Source organism: Fulmarus glacialis, unplaced genomic scaffold (genome assembly GCF_000690835.1).
Source record: "Fulmarus glacialis isolate BGI_N327 unplaced genomic scaffold, ASM69083v1 scaffold30812, whole genome shotgun sequence".
In the NCBI taxonomy this organism is placed as follows: domain Eukaryota; kingdom Metazoa; phylum Chordata; class Aves; order Procellariiformes; family Procellariidae; genus Fulmarus; species Fulmarus glacialis.
This window is the reverse complement of record NW_009200283.1, coordinates 64,100-84,969: the sequence shown is the minus strand read 5'-3', so window position 1 is coordinate 84,969 and position 20,870 is coordinate 64,100. Positions and strand designations below refer to the sequence as shown.

General features: G+C 47.5%; 1 protein-coding gene across 1 annotated transcript in view; it reads right to left on the bottom strand.

Annotated features, from left to right (window-relative positions):
• The window catches only part of LOC104073687 (ATP-binding cassette sub-family A member 1-like), a 77,919-nt gene that overhangs the window by 8,732 nt on the left and 48,317 nt on the right, over positions 1-20,870 (bottom strand). The window contains 25 exon segments of the mRNA XM_009573557.1: positions 734-903; positions 1,326-1,400; positions 2,106-2,211; positions 2,788-2,820; positions 3,219-3,313; positions 3,467-3,656; positions 4,860-4,958; positions 5,359-5,483; positions 5,947-6,095; positions 6,445-6,558; positions 7,475-7,523; positions 8,708-8,910; positions 9,450-9,522; positions 9,978-10,198; positions 10,742-10,879; positions 11,917-12,056; positions 12,422-12,553; positions 13,104-13,275; positions 13,750-13,863; positions 14,406-14,610; positions 15,237-15,458; positions 15,815-16,037; positions 16,646-16,822; positions 16,915-17,120; positions 17,959-18,147. Coding sequence (XP_009571852.1) covers positions 734-903; positions 1,326-1,400; positions 2,106-2,211; positions 2,788-2,820; positions 3,219-3,313; positions 3,467-3,656; positions 4,860-4,958; positions 5,359-5,483; positions 5,947-6,095; positions 6,445-6,558; positions 7,475-7,523; positions 8,708-8,910; positions 9,450-9,522; positions 9,978-10,198; positions 10,742-10,879; positions 11,917-12,056; positions 12,422-12,553; positions 13,104-13,275; positions 13,750-13,863; positions 14,406-14,610; positions 15,237-15,458; positions 15,815-16,037; positions 16,646-16,822; positions 16,915-17,120; positions 17,959-18,147 — 3,620 coding nt within the window.

The window sequence follows — 20,870 nt, the reverse complement described above, 5'->3', positions numbered from 1 at the left end:
AACATACACAGCCTATTGGCATCTCAAGGATAGCACCACAACCTGGAGATTGGTTGGTAATTTCAGCACAACAGACTGCTTTCTGCCTTTCTTATCACCACCACTTTGTTTCCCACTTAATGCATTTCTTGCCGTGTTGGGGGGTTTGGGGTTTTTTGTGTTGTTTTAAAGTTCAGAAGTATCTGACTGTCATTTGCCACTGCTCTAAGATTTGAAGAATGTATCTGCAGACAGCTTATGGGTCCTGACTCTGGTTGTGGTAGTAGTGGACTAGTCAATGCCTCAGTGGAGTAAGCCCTGTTGCATTACTGTGTGCCCCCCAGTTTGAGACAGTGAGCAAAACTGCACAGGATCTATCAATGGTTCCTAGTCAAACGGCGGCGCCTTGAGACAAAAGAATGACCATATTCATGGCGAGCTGCCTTTCTGGATATGGCCGAGAGGAATTTCCCAACTGGCAGAAGGTCTCAAGATTACACTGGTTTTTAGAAACTGCAGCTTCCAGGGACTCAGAGACACAGAAAGCTTGAAGAGCAGTGCTGTTCAGCAGCAAGTGCTTAACAGCACATGTTGCCACCTGCCCAGACCACAGAAAATAAGGTCAGCACATTAGAGCCTAAATGCCACAGGCCACCAAGGGTCCACCAGTGAGGCTAACACCTCCCATGTTGCGTGTTTCCAGTAATCAGCAGCTGATGAGCCCAAACCCATCTGTGTTCATGTCAGGACTTACAGGGCCACTTCAGAGAGCTGTTGCTTGGTGAGATTGAGTGGGTGATTGAAGGCAGTGATCCCATAAGCACTAGGGTTTTTCCCCTGCTGCAGGTTGGCCCGAAGGATGCCATTGTTGATCACATTCAGGAAGGAGGCGATGGCATGCCAGCCCTTGTTGTTGAACCACACCTGCAAGAGATCACATCAGCGTCAGAAAGGCACCAGGTACCTCAGCCACCCAACAGGCTCCTGAGCCCTGCAGAACAACCCTTCCTCTATTGAGGGCATATAATTTCTTTCCACATCCTTCCAGCTAGGCTGCTCAGGGACAGAACATACAATTTCATCAATAATCACAAAAGGCTGCTGGAAGCTAGCACTGATCCAGCACTGAACTCCTTCTGGGCCTTAGGCCTAGACTCCAAGGGAGAAACAGATTTTGGGGAAACCCCCACAAGAATACAAGCTGCATTTGCTCCACTAGCAAATACAGAGAGCTCTGGTCTGCACAGTTGTCCAAGGCAAATTGCCGGGACTTTGCTAACTGAAAATAACCCCAGGTTACCAGAGCTTCAATTAGCAGGCACAGCAGTGGGGACTGGTTAATTTACCTTCACGTTGTTCTTTGTATCCAGGCCTTTCATGAAACTTGACAAGCTGTTGAGAAACCGATCTCCAGAACTACCCTGCAAACAGCAAAAAGACAGTTAATTCCCCTCTGAGAATACCGTTATTTATGTCCTGGAGTCTAGCGGGGGTCACACTACATTTTTTACAGCTCTGACAGTTTTCTTTCCATTCTGCAGCCTGTATCCACCAAGCTGGAGGTGCTAAGAAGGCTGAGAAATTGCAGTTTTCCTCCCCCCTTTCCTTTCTGCAGTCCCACCAGTAAGAGAGGTCAGCCTTAGGCCTGCTTTTTTCCCAGCAATAAGTATTAACCAGGGTTGCTGGTAACTTTCAGCAGCCCACAGGCAGTCTCAGAAGAAAGCAGTGTCCCAAATTCTCTTCTGAACCAAGGCAAGACTCAGCACAGGAGGGCTGAACTGAGGTTTTGAAGGAGATGGCAACTACTTGTCAATTCCCTGAGACAGCCTGCCCTGTCCTGCCACAAAACACTCAGAGGTGTCTCTAATCCCCACTGGCTTGCAGCTGGTGTTGGGCAGAACCCACGTCAGCAATGTGGGCTGCGTAAGCCTCAGCTGAGCACGTCCCCAAGCCTTCTGCTGCTCCCAGACACCAGCCTGGAAGACCTCACCTCAGAGGCAATGGGGAAAAGCCACTGGACACAGCTGACATACACATGCTCCTCATTTTATGGCTTCCAAGTCATGTCTCAAGTAACAAGACTCTGGTGTTAGTGCATCCTGGGTTTGTGAGGGACAGCTGCTCACCTGTGCTAGCTCCAAGATTTTCTTCACCTGTTTAATGGCGTCAGTGACTTCATGGCTTGGAGGAAGCATGAGGGAACTGCTGGCTCCCAAGGAAAAGCCGCCATATCTGAAAGTTCAGATAGAAAGTGATCCTAAGATCTGACTACTCATTGACCTCCAGAAAATGCCACTCCTCCCTCCCTCCCCAGATGTCTCCTCTTCCTGCACTATATCCAAGGCAAGTGTCTCCAGTCTTACATGAAGGGATGAGTTTGATCTTCCTACACTGCTGCTTAGCCATGATGTCTCCTACTCCTTGTTTCTGGGGCTAAATACCCATCTTATGACAGCTCAGTATGCTGTTTCATTTAACGAATGCAGCTATGCTCTGCTACCAGTGCAGGAAAAGCAGGACATCTCCCTGCTTCCCTTGCTTGGAAGAACAGCACCTCCCAGGATGGAGCATCAGTAGGCTGGTCCTGCAAATCTTTTCAAGCCAATACTGCTCTCCGCATAAGGCAGGCATGCTTTCCAGTGATGTGCTCTGGGGTTGTCCCAGTTTATCCTTAAATATGTTCCTTCAACATTTGGCAGTTAAGAGTCATATAAAAAAACCCTGCAAAGCGGGGTGGGTCTGTCCTGCTTAATACAGTGCTCAAGGGTTAGTGGACACATACAAATGAGAGAAAAGGCAGTAACTCACCTGAACTCATTCACCCAGATCTTATTCTTTAAGCTGTAGAGACAGAAAAGAAAGCCAACGTATAATACGTGGATCAAGAGGAGAGACAGACCTGCCAGTGCTACAGGCCAGGCAAAAGAGTGCAACAGGCTGTCACATCTGACATAGTCCCACCACTCCCCTTCAATGTAATCCCTAGGGTTGGTGCCCAGACTTTCCCTGTACTCTGCCTACAAGGCTCAGGACACCTACCTCAGAAGTGCCACAGCATCACTAATAAAGCAGAAACACCACTTGAGCTGTGGATCAGAACAGTCTGAGGAGCTGAGTGGGTCTGGCCCACTGCTGAAGTTTGGGTTGCCCAGGCCTATTCGCTTGAGCCGTGCAGCATCCCCCATACAGCAAGCAGCATTTGGTGAGGAGGGAAAAGAGAGGGTGTGTTCAACAGCTACCTTTTCCCAATGATCTGCGCGTAGGTCTTCACTAGGTAGTCTGATACATTGCGGCCTGTCAGATTCTGGAGGATGTCAGCAGTGTCTTGCTCGCGCTGGTGTCACCGGGAAAAACAGATAAACGCCCATGAGAAAACGCAGATGCTGAGTCAAACAAACTGTGTGCAGTGCTGCACGCAGGAATCACCCCCAGCCGCTCTGCTCTACAGGAGCACCCCTCATCGCAGCACCACTGAGCTCTGTCGTACCTGTGGGGGTGGCAGCCCACCTGCACCAGGGGGGCACACAGGCAGCATCTTCTTGATCTTCTCATTGCTGCACTCGCAAGATGGGGAAGGGTTCTCCATGCTCCAGTTGCCTTTCAAGAAGATGTCCAGAACTGAGTCTGGGACTGAAGTGGTGGTCCATTCCCTCTGCCCCATGGTGCAAGGAGTGTCTCTGTGTCAAGAAAGAGGCAAGGCAAATGCAGTTTTTAAAACAACTATGATGGCCTTTGCTTACAAGCCATTTAAATAACAGACACCACAGTCCCCAGAAGAGGCAGGCTGTTTTTCAAAGGAGCCTGTCCTCACTGAGTCAAAGAGCTCAGCAACAGACCAGGTTCTGCAGCTTCTAACAGATCGCAGTGCCAAAAAGACTGAGGCTGACCAACACTGAGTAGTGCCGGGCACTCCCCTCTTTCTCATTCGCTCCGCAGCATGCGAGTGCTTTATTTCAGTCAGTCCCAGCATGCACAGTGTCCAGATTTCAAGGAGCATCTGGACGATGCTCTTAGTGATACAGTGTAGTTTTAAGTAGTCCTGCGAGGAGCAGGGAGTTGGAGTCGATGATCCTTATGGGTCTCTTCCAACTTGAGATATTCCATGATTCTAAGATCACAGCAGACAGTCATTTCTTGGATGGTATTTCTGCCTTTGGGGCACCAGAATACTGCTCTTCCCCAAGGCAGCATCAGTGGACAGCCTCCTCCCTGTGCCCCATGGGTGGAGTAACCCAGCTCCTCTGTCTGTTTTGCAGGATACAGCTTACTTTCCACCACTGGCCAGCACATAGGGTCCCTTGCCCCCTTTCCCATCATCCTGAGAAAATGAGCTGCAGTTCTTCCAGGCTAGAAACACACCATCCTGGACTCTGTATACTTCACCCCTTCTGCACTCATGGCCTGGATCTTCAGTGATTTGCCCAAGGCCATGCAGCAAGTCAGTGGCAGAGCTAGGAAACAACACCAATGCTGTCCACTCTTTCTGCTTTTCATTTTCTGTGTGGCTGCTAACCTAGGTTTCTAGTCCAGCTAGAAACAGAGGACTGTGGAATGGGAATAGCTACAGTCAACAACATTGCAGCAACACAATTAGGTCCTTTTCCATGTTCAGGACCAAACAGTAATTTGAGGGAGAGACTACTGTCTCCTTTCCATCTCTGTCAGTAAGGACTTGCACTCAAATCTCACTCCCTCACCGTGCTGAGGGCTGGTAACTTTCTAAAAGGTCCTGAGCAGAAAAATTGAATCTAATTGCAACTCTTTTGCCTTAAATCCTGCTCTAGCCATGAATGACTATCATTCCCTAAAGCCAGCTAAATATACTGGGTCACCAGAAGCCAGGGCTGGGCTTCCTCTTCCCAGCCCAGAGTTCTACTTACGGGATGGAGTGTCCCTGCATACAGCGTGTCCCAAAACCAGGCTTATTGAGAAGTGCATCCAAAAGCCTCTGAGTGCCTGCATCTTCTGGAGCATCATTGCTACGGGTACAGCAGAGAAACACTATCAGGTCAGTGGGATAATAGGCACACAGTAAAAGCAGCAGCAGAGCAAGACTGCGAGCACAGTGAAAGAACTCAGGAAAAGGGTATATGTAGAAATTTCCCTTTGAAGAATGCTTGGCCCAGGAGCACACACACACTCCTGGTCTTCGTGCATAGTATTACAAGAGTCATAGGACCACTCAGAAATAAATATGACCTTGCCAGTAGTTAAGAGTTGGCATTTAAAGGTCTAAAAAGAAAATACCAGGACTCCACTAAAACATGCTTCTGAGCTAAACGAATTTAAACAACCTGGTAAGGAATTAAGTAACTCACATTTGCAGAGAAGAGCAGAATTGCAGGATTTAGCACCATTTCTAGGCCACAAGAAACATACCTAATAAAAGTGTACTGCTCATCATACATCCAGGGCTGTAATTCCAGGCTGGGATACTTCCCAAAGGGAGGAACGATCAGGCTGAACATGAGAGCAATACACACAAAGACAGCTGGCAGCACAATCTGAAATTGCAAGGAAAGAGCAAGCCCTTTTTAAAGCAAATATTCCAAGAGACATCAGGAGCTACATGTGAGTCACTTAATGGATCAAAACTTTTTCAAAGTTTCCCAGGAAGGTCTTTGCTATTTACACCAAGGCATTGCTAGACACCAATACAAGACCTATGCTGGCATTCAACCAGGGCATTCACTTGGGATACAGAGGATTCAGCCTCTAAATGCTGCTCTCAAGGCCAAATTTGGATTTGAACCTTAGTTGCATCCTTGCTGTGCAAGAATACTGTAACTACTTGGTTATCATGTAACTCCTTTCACTTGCACAGGCCCCCTTTTGCCCAGATGTGCTATGAACACCAGTTTTGGTTACCCATATTCCCTTGAAGTTTTCTGCCCACCTTCAACTCTGAACACAATGCATGGTCCAGAGCTGACCCTGCACATGTTTGGACCCTGCACATGTTCTCACCTGAGCAAAGAAGCCTTTCCGGCTTCTCTTGGCAATAAGCAGCCTCTTCCACAACAGAGCCATGAACTGCTGCTGGGTGAGCTTCCAGCCCTTCATCTGGTAGGATCCTTTCCCATCCATGCCACTGAGAAGGTCTGTCTCTCTGGATTCTGCTAGCAAGAAGAAATGACCCTCATTCAAAAGCTCACAGAGATGCTCTCTGGCCACTTCTGCACTGGAAACACAGGGTGACGGCTGGAGCAGCTACTCTCACTCATCGAAAAAGAGAAAGTGGTGAGCAGAGATAGCAACAGAAATTCACACGGATGCAATTTCACCCTTACCTCTCTGAGCCTTGATGGGAGGATTGAGCAGGCTGTGGATACTGCACTGCCCACTATTCCTAAAGGCAAATACCCACCACTCCTTTGGCAGTCTCAGCCAAAGATCTGCAGTATTTGTAGTATGAAAAAGCATCCACACTCACAATAAGAAAACAGGCTTGAGCCCCAGCAATACCTGGATCTATGTCTGAATCATTAGGATCAAATGCATCATCTTCTGTAAATGGACGAAGGCAGCTCTGTCGGTCTCCAAACACACGCCTGTTCCTTCTGGCTGGCAATGTCCCATCTGAAAATAATGCAGTTATGATTAGCTGAATTGCTTCAGTTAACTTCCAATTAGCCCCAGAAAAAAACAAAGCAGTATCATTTTCATTTTACATGTCTTCCATTTGCAAACTGAGGAGCTGATCTGGAGTGACTCCAGTGGCAGTAAAAGTAAAACCAAGACTGTCACTCTGCAAGGTTCACATGTTTTATGCAGCACTTTTTGCGTGCTGTCCTAGAAGCTTCTTCCAGTGCATTGGACGCTTTTTTTCCATTTAGCAATAGAAACTGCAGGCTGCTCTCACTGTAAGAGATTCTTACTTAATACGCATATGACTCCAAGTGCAATTTGCTAGCACCAGTTTATCAGGAAATGCTGGCACAAGCACTTAGTGCAGTGAGCTGCTCTCAGAATGAGAAAGTAATTTGGTCCCTACTGCAGTCTGACCCTCTCAAGAGTTTTTCCTATTCCTCAGAGTAGACAATAGTGTCAGTCAAGTAATTCACAATACACTCAAACACTAGAAACTCCACTATTACAAAATAAACATGCTACCACTGAGTCAATAGAAGTTAACAGTATATAAAAACATGCGTTAAGCATACTAAGAACAGCTATTTTAGGTCATTAAAATATTAGCAAAGGAGAGTTCCAGTTCAATCTGAAACAAGGCCTTCACACCTTGCCATGTGTCACTGTACAGCTGGACATGCTGCCATACACAAAGGTCATCCACCTGCCCAAGGCTGGTGAGACCAGGAATGCTCCTCATTTGAGACACCCACTAGACCCTTTACTCTGCTGGTTGCTAAACCCTGCACTGAGATTTTACTCCTGAAATATCTAGGCTTGGTCAGCTTAAACAGCTCAAATACCATATGAAAGGGTACCTCCCCCTGAAGTCCCCTTCAATGCTGTAGGAGACAGCTACACCCACCTGACGTTTCTGCATCCACACCGCTATCATCAGCGACTTTCAGGAAGATCTGAAAAGCAATGGTAAGTGTCAGTGAAAATTAGAAGGGGAGTGATATTGTGGGGACTGCTTCAGGAGATGCCATGAGAGAGCACAAGACTGACAGATGCAGCACGAGAAAGGAGGATATAGGGTTTCTGCCCTGCGTGATGGGGACACGGACTTTATGGCTTCTCTCCAGCTTCCAGGAGCCAGCCCGTAACCACATACCAGCTGTTCCCCCTTTCCAATGTCAGTTCTCACTGCATCTCAAACACAAGCTCTTTCCTATGTCTCACATAAAGACCTAGTTGCTAAATTTGGGGAATCCCATCTTCCTCCTAGTCTGACAGTGCTCACACTCCTGTTCATGCTTGAATAGGCACCTTTGCGGAGCTTGTCCCCTGGACTCTCCCTAAATCAGAAAAAAAAACATTTTCAAATTGCCGATAGCAGCCAAAGCCTTCACAGCTGTGGGAGGACCTAGAGGGCAACCTCAGTAAGTGACAACACCACGGTTTCACTTTCCCTTGTCGTTATTTAAAAAAAAAAAAAAAAAAAAAAAGACATTCCACATAAACAGGGAATAAAGTGCATGACATGTCTGTGATAAAAGAAAAACTTCTTTACTGAAAGAGTGGTCAGGCCTTGGAACAGGCTGCCCAGGGAAATGGTGGAGTCACCATCCCTGGAAGTATTTAAAAGACGTGTAGATGAGGTGCTTAGGGACACGGTTTAGTGGGCATGGTAATGTTGGGTTGACAGTTGGACTCGATGATCTTAGAGGTCTTTTCCAAACTTAATGATTCTATGATTCTATGATATGTCTAAGTGGTTTCTGTAAAGTATGGTCACCAGTACTGAAATATATGTTTTCAGTTAAGCGCAGCACAAAGCATCCCTAAAAATACCTCAAAAGTGTTTACACACTCATTAGAAGCCAAACTGGGGGCCAACCTTTACATGACATCTCAGCAAAGTGCAACTGAGTACAAAGGATCTGTCTATGCTTGCCTGTACTAATTTTCAGTTTTTAATGCACGCTTCTATGACCACACACTTAAACAGGGCAGAAGACAATCCATTTTGGAGAGGAACGCAAAACTGCCTGTCCTACAATAAATGTTTACAGGAAGAGACAAGACTCCTTCTCGTTCTTATTTCTGCCATGATTCATTTTGCCTAGTTTAAGTCAAAAGAGAACCTTCAGCTCACCTCCTCCAGGGTGGTTTCAGAGATCCCATAGCTGGAAATGCCAAGATCAGAGAGACGGTCATCAATTTCATGGAACAGCTCCACGAAAGCTCCCTCTTTAGCAGCCTTGTATGGCAAGACATAGGTTAATTCATGGCCGATGTCCTCCACGAGCCTGGCCTCAGGAACATGTTTTGTAATGAGATTTGAAATTGCAGAGACATCTAGAAGAACCAAAAGGAAAAGATGGTGTTCATCTTGTTACTGCTCATTATGTGGAAAGAAGAGATCAGCCTGAAAAATCATGCCGGAAGAAAAGGAGGGAAAATAGGACATCTCTGGAAAGCAGCTCATTTCCATGGAAAATCTGGTTTCTTTTTACATTTAACACAAGCCAGGACAAAGTCTGGACCCAAGCCTGGCTATTCTTTTTATTTGCAGAATCTGGGAGAGCTTTTACATGTTACTGGCAGCCCTGCAAGTCATTGATGCACAGTTCACCAGCGACTGTTACATATTGCAAACAGGCCTAGCAACTGTATAATCTTTGGTTATTAAATCTCATGACAGCTTGAACCCAAAGTGGCTCACTAAAGAAAAATGTTCCAATATTTACAGATTTAAAAATACCATCTCGGTAGACTCAGTAATTGTCCCAAGACTGTAGCTACACAGGGGCACAAGGTTAAGGCAGTTGTCCAAGGTCAAAGATAGAGCAATGTCAGCACTGGGACTGAATCTTACATTCTTTTCCAAGCCTCACCTATTGTCAGTGTGTCACTTTCATGGTCACTGCCAAGGCCAGCGTCAGAGCTGCTCTGGGAGACACTGTCATCCTGGTCACAAAAGAGAAGACAACCATTGTTTCCTGCTGTTTAATCAGAAAGGGGCCCATCAGATGCTACACTCTAGGTAACTCCAACCAGATGCTGTAACGTGTTGGATACTCCACAGAGGAGTCAGAAAGTAATGGTGACATATCACTGCACAGGGCTGAAATACAAGTAAGAGGTCACAGCTATAGAAGTGAGCTTTACAAAAGTGTGTGCTTCATCTATTCTGTATCTCTCCAATCAGCTTTGGACACTGGCATTGAAAGAAACTATAACGGAGATGTACGTCCCGTGGAACATGATCTGGCATAGTACTTATAAAAGCAAGTAACGCTCTTTTAAAGAGTAAGGGATTTATCTTTGAGACATTCTACCACATAAAATCTTAGCTGCTGCTTCCCGTAAGTCCAATATTTCATGAAGGGAGAATGAATATGAGCAGGAAGGGTCAGCTGTACCTTTTTCAGATAGGACACTGTACTGCTGCTGTTTCGGCAGGAGCTCAGAGAGGAATCCACATCCTTCTTGACCAGGGTCAAGTAATAGCCTGTTCCCAGCTGGTTCTTCAGGAAAAGAGAAGAGCCAACACAGCAGAGCTTGCCATGAGAAATGATGGCAATCCGGTCCCCCAGAATGTCTGCCTCATCCATGTGGTGCGTGGAGAGAATGATAGTGCGGCCTGGAAGAAAGCAAGGGAAGAAGACACTGCTGGTAAGTCAACCATACCCATGTTCCCAAGCCAAAGGCACAATCATCTGGATCTTGCCATGAAGTTGCATGGGATGTTGACGCCACAAGTCCAGGCTCCTTTGAACAAGGCTAGCAGTATGGAAAAGGTTCACAACTGCTGTCATGGGTTTATTCTCCCCACTCACTGAAGGCCCTTGTCATGCTCAGCAAAGGCAGGTTAATTTCATGTCAGCAAGGTTGACTGCACAGAGCAGAACATGACACCGCTGCACACCGAGGGTGAATTTCTGACTTTAACTGCCCTCACAACCCAGTGAGGAACTTTGTTCATGAACTCTGACATGAACAGAATGAGAAAGGAGGACAGATGAGAGATCAGAACATCTTTATCCTGCATGCTTTTTGTTCCTTCCTCAGTGCAGGCAACAATGATTTGCCAAGACACGTTGCTATGGAAACAGTCATGAATCAGATTGATACTCTTTTGCCTTCCATGACACATTCATTAGAAGTAGAGAAAAAGACCACATACCTTGCCGATACTTCAGGAGCAATTCCCATATCCCTCTGCGAGAATAAGGATCCACCCCAGCTGTAGGCTCATCCAGAATGACAACCTTGGAGCCACCAACAAAGGCTAAGGCAACTGAGAGCTTCCTCTGCATGCCACCTGACAGGCACAGGAAGAAAGAGGTGTTCAGGCCGAGGCAGAGATGAGGGGAACAGCAATAGCTGCAGCACAGTAGATAATAAGCTCTCCAAGAGAAAGCAGAATTGCATACTGAGAAGACCAAGCACTGCTACCGTTCCAGGCCTTCAGGGTCCCATCACCTTCAGGTCAAGGGATAATTCATCTGGATGGTCCTCCCTCAGCGGAGTCCAACTCTCTTCCTACTGCAGGAAACCACACCTTGCAAGCCCTTCCACAAGTGAATTGTACTATCTCAACATCGGCGGTAGCAAGTCACCAGCTTGGAGGCCTAACCGTATTTGAGGATCTGGAGCACAGGTCTCCAAAGCTTGAGCTGCGAAATAGATCCCCAAGAGACACTCCTCCTGTGGAAGTGTGCCAGAGGCAGCACAAAGGAATTGTATTATACTTTTCAATACTAAAGCCAACCTGTGGCCACCTGCTCTCCCTTCCCAAGGTCAAATGCGCAATCTGTGCTGACAGTTGAGTCGGAAACAAAGGAGTCTAGGTCCCTCAACTATCTGGTACAGATTGATACAGGAATCCTGCTGTTCCAGAACAGAAGGGAAGGACTCTCCGGGATGCCAACTGAAGAAGCAGAAGTCAGCATAAGAAATGCACATACGGTTCACGAACAGCAAGGGACTTGGAGATTATGGTCTGAGCCACTCTCACCTAAACCCATAAACTCCAAATATACTAGTAAGCATTTGGAGAACACGTATCACATATAGCTGGACTATGTCGTGACGGAAACAAGTACAAAGTATTTGAGAAAGTGAGTGACTTGTTACAGCTATTAGATAGCATAAGATAGCGTAAGATTGTGAAGTTTACTAAGGTACACTGATTAGGTATTTAATAAATAACTGATTTCCTTAAGTGTTTAATTGTGTGGTAGTCTATATTTAATTGGAGGATCCAACCAAGGTCTGTGATGCATCCTCTGTGAAACCTAAGAGAGTTTTTCTGGGGCTGAGGAAGCAGCTGAGAAATGTAAAAGCAGCTGAACCTACCAGAAAGTTTGCTTGTCCTAGCTTTCAGTTTGTGAGGCAAACCGACATCCATTGCCATCTGCCCCATTTCCTCTTTCACCTTCTTTTCCGGCAGCCCTTTGAGTCGAGCGTAGAACCAGATGTGCTCTTCCACAGTCAGCCTAGGGGACAAAAGCAGGGTGTGGCTATTCAGCACCAATGTAAATAATTCTCCGTTAAGGGTGCTTGACAGAGCATCCCAAGTCACTAGGCACTGGGGAAACATTTGTCCTAGTTAAGTTTAATGGAGTAGATTTCTTTAAAGAGAGGCGAAACATGAAAGTTTAGGCTTTTTGCTGATAATTCATAGGCACATACGAACATGCTAACAAACAGAATGTCCTTGTATCAATCCCACACCACCCCGCTGTCTCACACCATGCACACAGATAAAGACAGGACTGTCCTAGGTGAAAGCACACTACTCCTAAAGAACCCAAACGTCTGTTGGATAACACCAGCCCTGCATCTTACAGATGCTACTCACAAGTCGAACAGCACATTGTGTTGCGGACAGACACCCAGGTTCTGCCTGATGGTGCTGAGCTCAGAGCGGATATCTTTGCCCAGGATGAAGGCTGTACCCGAGGTTGGGGGGAACAAGCCAGTCAAGATGGACCTGAAGGACAAACACAACAGATAAGCAAGTTCCACCACTAGGAAATGGCTGCTGCACATGCCAGGATGGATGAATGAAGAGTGGGTGGAAGCCCTGGGGAACTCCCACATCAGGAAAGTAGTCTGAGAAACATCTCACTAATGGATTTTAAAAAAAACGAGAAAATCAGTTCCAGTGGTTTTAACAGTGATCAAAGCACACCATATGACTCTGCTTGAAGGAAGTATTTTTTCCTCTAAAAGCTTCTTATCCTTTCAGTCCCAACTTGTTTCCTTACATTGGTAAGTCAGAATCACAAATGGCATTACTAAAAAATGCTGCCAGCAGATTCATGCGGCACAGCCTCAACCTGAACGACTTCCAGTTTCAGTCCCCTGTATCTGTGCATCTTCTGAGGGTAAATCAGCAGAGCTCCACTGAAATCAGTGGAGCCCCCTAGTCTGCACCAGCTTGCACACTGCAGTTGTACAGCTACCTCTACCATATTGACCGGAACCACAGTATTCAGAGTAACTTCTCCCACTGCCTTAAAGCATTATTTTGTTCTTACATGGTAGTGGTTTTCCCTGCTCCGTTATGTCCCAGAAAGGAGGTGATTTGTCCTTCATAGAAGTTCAGTGTGAGACCATCTACAGCAACTTTCTTGCCATCACGATAAACCTTAACCAGGTTCTGGATGGAAACACCAAGGCTCAGATGCATAGGCTCTTCCTCCTTGCAGACTGGAAGAAAACAGAGCAAAATAGAGAGATACGATAGGTTTTAACAGCAACTGTGTGGGAGTTCTAACAAACATCACATTCCCCCAAGCCTGTGGAGATCCAAGGAGAAATGAACTATATGAAGAAATGACCACATTTCTTCTTCAGGGACAGGAACCTTTCACAGAAGTTGGCCTTTAGCTCTTTTCTCTCTACTGCTCTCATCTGGGAGTTGGAGATCTCCAGTGTCACCAGGCTCGGCAACAATGGGATGAATTCTCAACTCCATGAGGCTGGAGTACGCAGCTGCACTCAAGTGGGCAAAGTGCCTTGGGTTTATCTGGATACACCCACCTGATCAGCATACCTAAACTGTGATAACAAAGGGATGACCAATTTCACCTTAGCCATGCCAGTCCTGCTGTCCTTGGACTCTCCTTTCAAAAAGGCAGACCATAACACTTCACTGCAGAAAGGCTTGTGTCCAGCACTTACCTTCCGAAGGCCCCTTTTGGTCGGGATGAGGGTGTTGCCTGTCCTGTGGTTCCTCACCAAACCAATAGGACCTTGTGAAAGGAAAGTACCAGGGCCTGGGAATCCCATACTGGCCTAAAGAGAAAAGCATTACATGAGCCTGACTGCATCTGTTCCTTTTCTCATATTAGCTTTCAAAACAAGAAGGGAAGTACTCCACCCCCAGGAAGCCTGTAGGTTAGGCAGGACTAAGAAAAGATATTTTGTGATGAAGACACTGCCAGTCTTTGGGGGTAAGACTTTCCCCAAACTTCATTTTAGGGTTAAAAGCCCTGTGCTGGAAGGTGCTAAGCAGCCACATGTGATGCTGATACTCTCAACTCCTCCCCTGCAGGAGGGTCTGTGGACTAGCAGTTCAGAGAAGGGAACAGCTGAAGTGCTGCAAAGCTTCTGGGACTAGCTCAGCCATCGCCAGAATGGGGCACAGCCTCTGTGCTGGGCAACAGTCACTGCTATTAGCAACAACCTTGCTGTGATGCTGGTCTCTGGTTTTCCTCCACAACCCTTCTGCAGCTCTGCTTAAAAATTTGCCCAATTTGCACCCTGGCAAACAAGCAGGGTGAAAGGATCCATTTAGAAGTGTGAAGACATGATCCTCCCTCAGAAGCAGACCTCACCTGGGAAGACGGACTCAATGTACCAGGTCATGACCCCATATAGGAAGGTGTCGAACAACATCATGACGGCAGATGTGGTGATGCTAAAGCCATCTTCTTCCAATGGGCTCTCAAAGAAATTGTCCCACTGAACACCAACTCCCTGCTCCTCAAACAGTGCGAAGTACTCACAACCAAAGCCAAAGGCTACTGGAGACAGCAGGCTCTGCGAATGGGAGGCATGAACATGCATTCAGTTTTTCATAATTACTTTCCAAGTGGGCAGCTCAGCTCTAGCACAAGGCTAAGGGACACAGGTGGTCCAGAAGCCTTATAGGAAAAGTCAAAGGTCCAAGCAGCATGACTGTATTTGCAGAGAGGGAGTGGCAGACTCAGTCTTGGTTCCAACAAGCAAGCGAGGCCTGAAGTCTCTGCTGGACCACCACCCAGAATTGTTTGTTTCCCCAATTTCTTTCCCTTGCTTTTTGGACTTCTATGTGAGGGAAGAGATCACTAACAGCCACCCTCTCCAGGTAGGTAAGTGCCGTGCAGAGGAAAGGCAGCTGGTTCCTTCAGCCTGCATGTCTGGTGGTACAGCATCACAGCGTAGAGAGATCAACGCAGCTTAGTCTGGCTGAATTACTTCTACTACCAAAGCCAGCAAAACCCTCCCAGCAGCTCCTAGCAGGTTCAGTCAAGCTCTTCACCAAGCCCAGCCCTGACAGCCTCTTACACTGGAAAATTATCCACCCATTGCCACCTCCCCTCCTTGTTATCAGTGTCCAGCCAGAGAGCTGCTGAATGCCATAGTGGTGGAGGCCCAGTACCCAGGCCAGTTTCCTCAAGACTCACCGCAAAGATCTTGAGTGAGAAGCTGACGTAGTCCTGCCAGGCAACACACAGCACATAAGGCAGGTACAGCGTGAAATAGACAATGCCCCCACAGGCAGCTGCCAGATTGGCCCTGGAGAACACGGTGCTGATGAGGAAGCACTGGAGGATGGTCACAACACCGAAGATCGAGAGGAAGACAAACACCACGCTAGGGTCGCTGTAAGGCAGCAGATTCCCCATCTGGCAGGAAAACAACAAGTGCATCAGGCTTTGAAAGGGCTCTCCAAGGTGGCTCTAGTACAAGTAGGTCTGCAGAGCTGCTGCTCGGGGGAGGCTGGGCTTGCTGCAATTTGCACAACAGCCTTCCCAAAAGTGGGGCAGTACCAGAGGCACCTTTTCAAGAGCATTGAATCTATTACAGCCTCTCCTGCTGTTTTCAGCCACTCAGCCCTGTTTTGTTCCAAATCCCTATTCCCAAAAAGTTGCTGGTCAACCCACACTCAGTAATTCCTCCCCAGTGTGCCAGTGGAGACCACTGCTTAGCAGGCTCTCAAGGCTCTAGATGCTGCTGCCACAGACCAAAGCAGTCAACTCACCTTAAGGATCAGCACCAGCAGGCCTGCACTCATCAGGAGAGGGATGAGGCTGCTAATGAACCAGCTTAGCCAAAGGATGCCATTGTCAAGTCCCATAATCCTCATCGTCTCCTTCAGCCGGGCTTCCTTCTCATACACAATGCCCTTTATTATCACAGCCACTGAGTAGATCCAGGCTAGTGTCATGAAGAGAGGCATGGAGCGGCTCATGACACGCAGAAATCTGAGAGAAGGAAGGAAAGAAGCCAGAAGAACAGAGTGAGAAACATCAGTGCAACTGCCGGTGGCACTCGAGGGCTAGCAGAGCAGGGCGACTGCTAGAGTGAAGCTAAGGCTTCACTGCACAAAGCAGCCCATGTGCAGAGCACGACGCAGGATCAGTGTGTCACCATGAGCTGAGGCTGATGGGTCTAGAGCACATCTCCAGCCCGGAGCGGGCGCTGGAGTTGCAACTGTTGCGGGTGCAGAGACCTGCCTTTCCTGGGGAGTGTTCTCAACTGTCCTCTTTCCACTCTCCCATGGCTGGGTCTCTACTTTTTTCCCCAGTGCTATTTTTGCTTGTATCGGGTTTGGGGATACGGGCACATCTCAGGAATGCACTCTGTAGGTGAAAGTCCTGTACAGACAGTCCTTCTCCTGGAAAGGACTCTGCAAGTCACTACATATTCTAAATCCTCCATGCAAGTGTCCTAATTCCAGGGATTAAGAAAACTAAAGAGATTGCTCCCCCACTGATAGTAGGGACATAAACCATGCCTGAGGAGTGACAAGAGCCCATGCCTCCCAAGCCACAATCCTCCTGGGAGCTTTCAAAGCAGCCTGCATACATACATGTCATCCACGTAACACGGATAGGGCATCTGCTGCACATAAACTCCTGTCTTCTTCTCTGTGCCTGTCTGCACCCTGATGATGGCCTGTTCCACCACATCCTGCAGGTAGGCAAAGCCTCCCCAAACATAGCGCATGTCCTCAAAGGGATCAGCACGAGGACCAGGATCCCAGTACCTGCACCAAGGGAACAAGACCTTTCTGTTAGAAATCCTCGTCACTGCATCCCTGATAAGAAATTGTTCATAAGGCAGCACGTCAGGACTCACCCATCCTTAATCTTGTTGGTCCTTTCCACATTATCAATGTCCATGCGTATCTTGTATTTCACATGTTGCGGGAGCTCTATGCTGTTAGGAGCTATTTCAGTGAAGACTATGCCAGCCCAGAACCTCCTTTCATCCAGAAGCTCCAATGACTTGTTTATAAGTCGGACTTCTGTGGCCACAGGCTCCAGTTTGTCCAAGTTGACACACTATACAGGGACAGATTTGGAAGCATTTACAGGATAAGTTACCAAACCAGAATGTGCTTTGTTTACATTTGGGAGGGAGAAAAAAGGAGAACTCTGCAATGGTAACGCCATGCCCAAGAAAAGGCTGCAGCGCTGCAACGGCTCGTGGTAGCCCAGCATGTTGCTAGAGATGTCATTTTTTCCTGCTTGACAGGTCACTTGCCAGTCAAACATATATCACTGAAAAATACCCTAGCAAAGGTATTTTCTGGACAAGAGGTTAGTTAGCATTGTAATACTAGCTATAGGATCCCATCCAAGCATCAATTCCCAAAGATAGTCTTTTTTTCTCTGTTACCAATGTACTAGGTCTGATTCAAAGCCCCTAAAAATCAGTGGAGAGACCCAAAGGCTTTGGACCAGGCCCCTGACAGGCCAAGGTCTGTTTCTGTTTGCACCCATCTGCCAAGATGACCAAGTAACAAGTGGAACAAATTTCATTATTCTGTATGTCTTCCTCAGTTTAAAGCAGCTGCTAGCTTCACTGCAGTCCCCAGCTAAAGCCCCAGATCGAAATAGGAGCTGTTATGCTGCCGAAACAAGCAGCAGCTCTCAGTCGCCCAGTAGCAACAGGGTAGGAAACCATATGCAATGGCCAAAGCGAGAGCTTCAAGAACAAGGTCTACGGTTAGGTTCCTACATCTGTATTTAGGCACCTGAGTAAATAATATTTTCTAACATGCTGTGCACTCAGCTCTACTAAAGCCTGGTCGTTTAGAGAAAATGGACTGAGGAACATCCATCTCCCCTTTCCAGGAACACTCCACGCTGCTGCCCTCCCCCACCTCCTTGCCCTCACCTCCATGAAGCGGGAGATGGTTTGGATAGCCCGGTCTGTCTCATTGAAGGCGTCCATCCAGGTATATACCGAGCCATTTGCTGTCTCGAAGTCCTCTGGACGGTTTGACAGGAAACGGGCAACGTCCTCCACTGTCCAGTTGGAAGCCGGCAAGTGCAGGTCCCAGAGAGCTTTGCCTTTCAGCAGCGTCTGCGGATATTTAGTTTTCAAAGGAGAAATAGTTGTTGAGAATTAACGTTAGATCTCCTCTCTCATCATGAAAATGAGTACTACCGGGGAAAACGCCTTTTAAAAAGGTGCAGGGAGAGGCCTTCTGCCATACTGAGAAGATCAGCATGGTGGGGTCCTTCCTCTTACCCTCCCAATGCAAAGGATGTGCCTCCCCCAATATAGCTACACCATGCGGTGTGCCTTGCAGGCTGGCTGGCTGCCTCCGTGTCCTGCCACTCGTTTCCCAAGAAGAGGGCAGCAGAGAGCCATGCACAGCTCTGCACCCCGCACATGCAAACCAGGTCTTGCACCAGAAAAATGGGGAAGAAGATGTGTGTTCAGGAGAAACGCATTCGGCTGACGGTGGTTGCCAAGCTCTGCTCACCTCTCCTGAACAAACCTCTGTTCCTAGCTGGGATGGAGAGGGGCTGTAGCATGGCTGGAGGCTGAGCTGTCACAGTGCTGAGCAGAAATACCAGCACCAGAGGCCAGGTGACTTTTCTTACATGTTTTGCTACTGGGCTGCCAGGGCTGGCTGAAGCAGCCCTGTACAGCCATGATGTCCTGCCTCTCTACTCTCCTACCTGGGACAGTGCTTTTTTCACCTGGTTTAACTGCTAGCCTACTATTGCCTCACTATGTGTATGCACAACACCCCACAAAAGTGCAATCCAGGTAGAAGCACCTGGCATTGGAGCAGAAACCAGTCCTCTAGTCACACAATATAGGGTCAGGCAAGAGGGGAGCATTAATCGTGAGGGACACAATTGAACTGAAGTAGGGGAGAGAAAAAAAACCCCACCCTGCACAACAGAGAAAATTGTAAAAATCCTAACCAATAAAAACAGGAAATGGATTTTCTGCCAGAACAAAGACCAGAGGAGAGGAGCTTCCCCACGCTCTGCTGTTACCAGCAAACCAGAAGGTAATGGGTCACACAGTTATAAAAGCAGCATCGCAAACTGGGAAAACAAAACAGGCCAAGCTGGCAAAGGAGAACATGCGAAAGGGAAATCCAAGCAAACAGGGATTGGCTGTGCTGCATTCTCTTCACATTTGGTCTCCCAAGGTTGGCTCGCACTACCCTCTCTCTCCAGCAGGAAGGGTACCATGCCTGCAGGGAAAGGGCTCGTCCTCATCACCTTCAGCAGCAACATTAAAGCTCCTTAACTCCAGGGGCACATGTTATCCTCCCTGAAGTTAGCAGCCGCGTTAGCATCAAGCTGGAAGTGCCAGAGACAGGCAAGCAAAGCACTTTCCTCTCCTTCGGCAGAAAGCCATACACCAAGCAGATTGCACAACCCAGAAAGTTAGGAGGTGATGACCAGTCACCCAGCAGCATGGCAGCCTCAGTGCCTAACAAACAGCAAAGGACCGACCTCCCCCTTGAAAGCAGCCACAAACAGGCAATTCTATGCTTCAGCCTGTTCATGTACAAGTGCGGCACCTCTGAACTGAATGGGATGCTGCCCAGGAGCTGCCCAGGCATTGACAATGAAGTATTCCTGCGTGTGTGAACTGCAACAGATGACAAATGAGCCCCTGCTATTGCACCAATACAGAGGAGGAGACCAGGCTGCTGGGAAGATCAAGAATCAACTACCAGAGCCAGCAGGGTTAATAAGAAGCATAAAATACAAAACCAGAAAAGCCTGGGGTTCATTTAAAAAAAAAATAACGCAGCAACATTCATTTTTCAAAGGACACGACTGCAAACCAATATCCAAACCTTGACTTTCTGTCTGCACTCTCTGAAGCAAACAGTTCAATTTACAGTTGGTGGCCCTGATTCTCACCTCCCTGATGCCAGCATCTACAGAATTAACTTTCATAAAGCCAAGAGAGGCACAGGAGTGATGAAAATGACGTCTCTGACCCTCTAGTATGTCATGTTGATGGGGAAGTGCAACAGGGCAGGTCAGAGACTATTCAGCACAGCATCACATTGGGGTAAACAAGGAATGAACTTCAAGCCTTAAAAGACCTGGGGAAGTCTCTGTATAACCGCTGCATTATGACACCCATCAGTTGCCTTGCAGAGACAGCAGGAAAAGCTACTCTACAACTATTTCTCTGTTGCACGATCCCAGTTTTACATCACTGTGCTTCCGAAGACATCAGCACAGGGTGCAAAGATCCACCCCTCAGAGTTGCACCTGAGGGAAGCAACAGTGAACTAAGCCACTTAAGCAGATAATGCCCCAGTAATGCAGGTCTAACACACGGCACAATGCTCCAGGGAGCCAACAGGCTAGAAAGCATGTCAAATCCAAACAAGACCACCCCAGTCCCTTCTTCATGGTGTAGTATGCATGGCACATTATGAAGCAATCGGCCGTAGGGTGATGTTTGCTCTTCTCCCATGAGCACCCAAGTATTACTAGATTAAGTGTACCATGCAACTCCAAATTAAGTTTTTACAGGATTTGTGCCAGATTACTGTCAGGCATCTAGGTTCAGCTCTAGCATGATAACCATTCAATTCCTACTGTACCCAATGGGGCCCAAGGCCACCTGGTACCTTCCAGGATCTGATGTAGGTATATGACCGCTCACTTTGCTGCTATTGTGAGAGCACTGTTGTGGAGAAGTGCACAGCACAGGGCGCTGAACATGTCACCAGCCCCACAAGTCCCCAGTTTACAAAAATATCCCAAGCCAGATATTCATACCGCATTAGGGCAACACTGTGGAAGAAACAG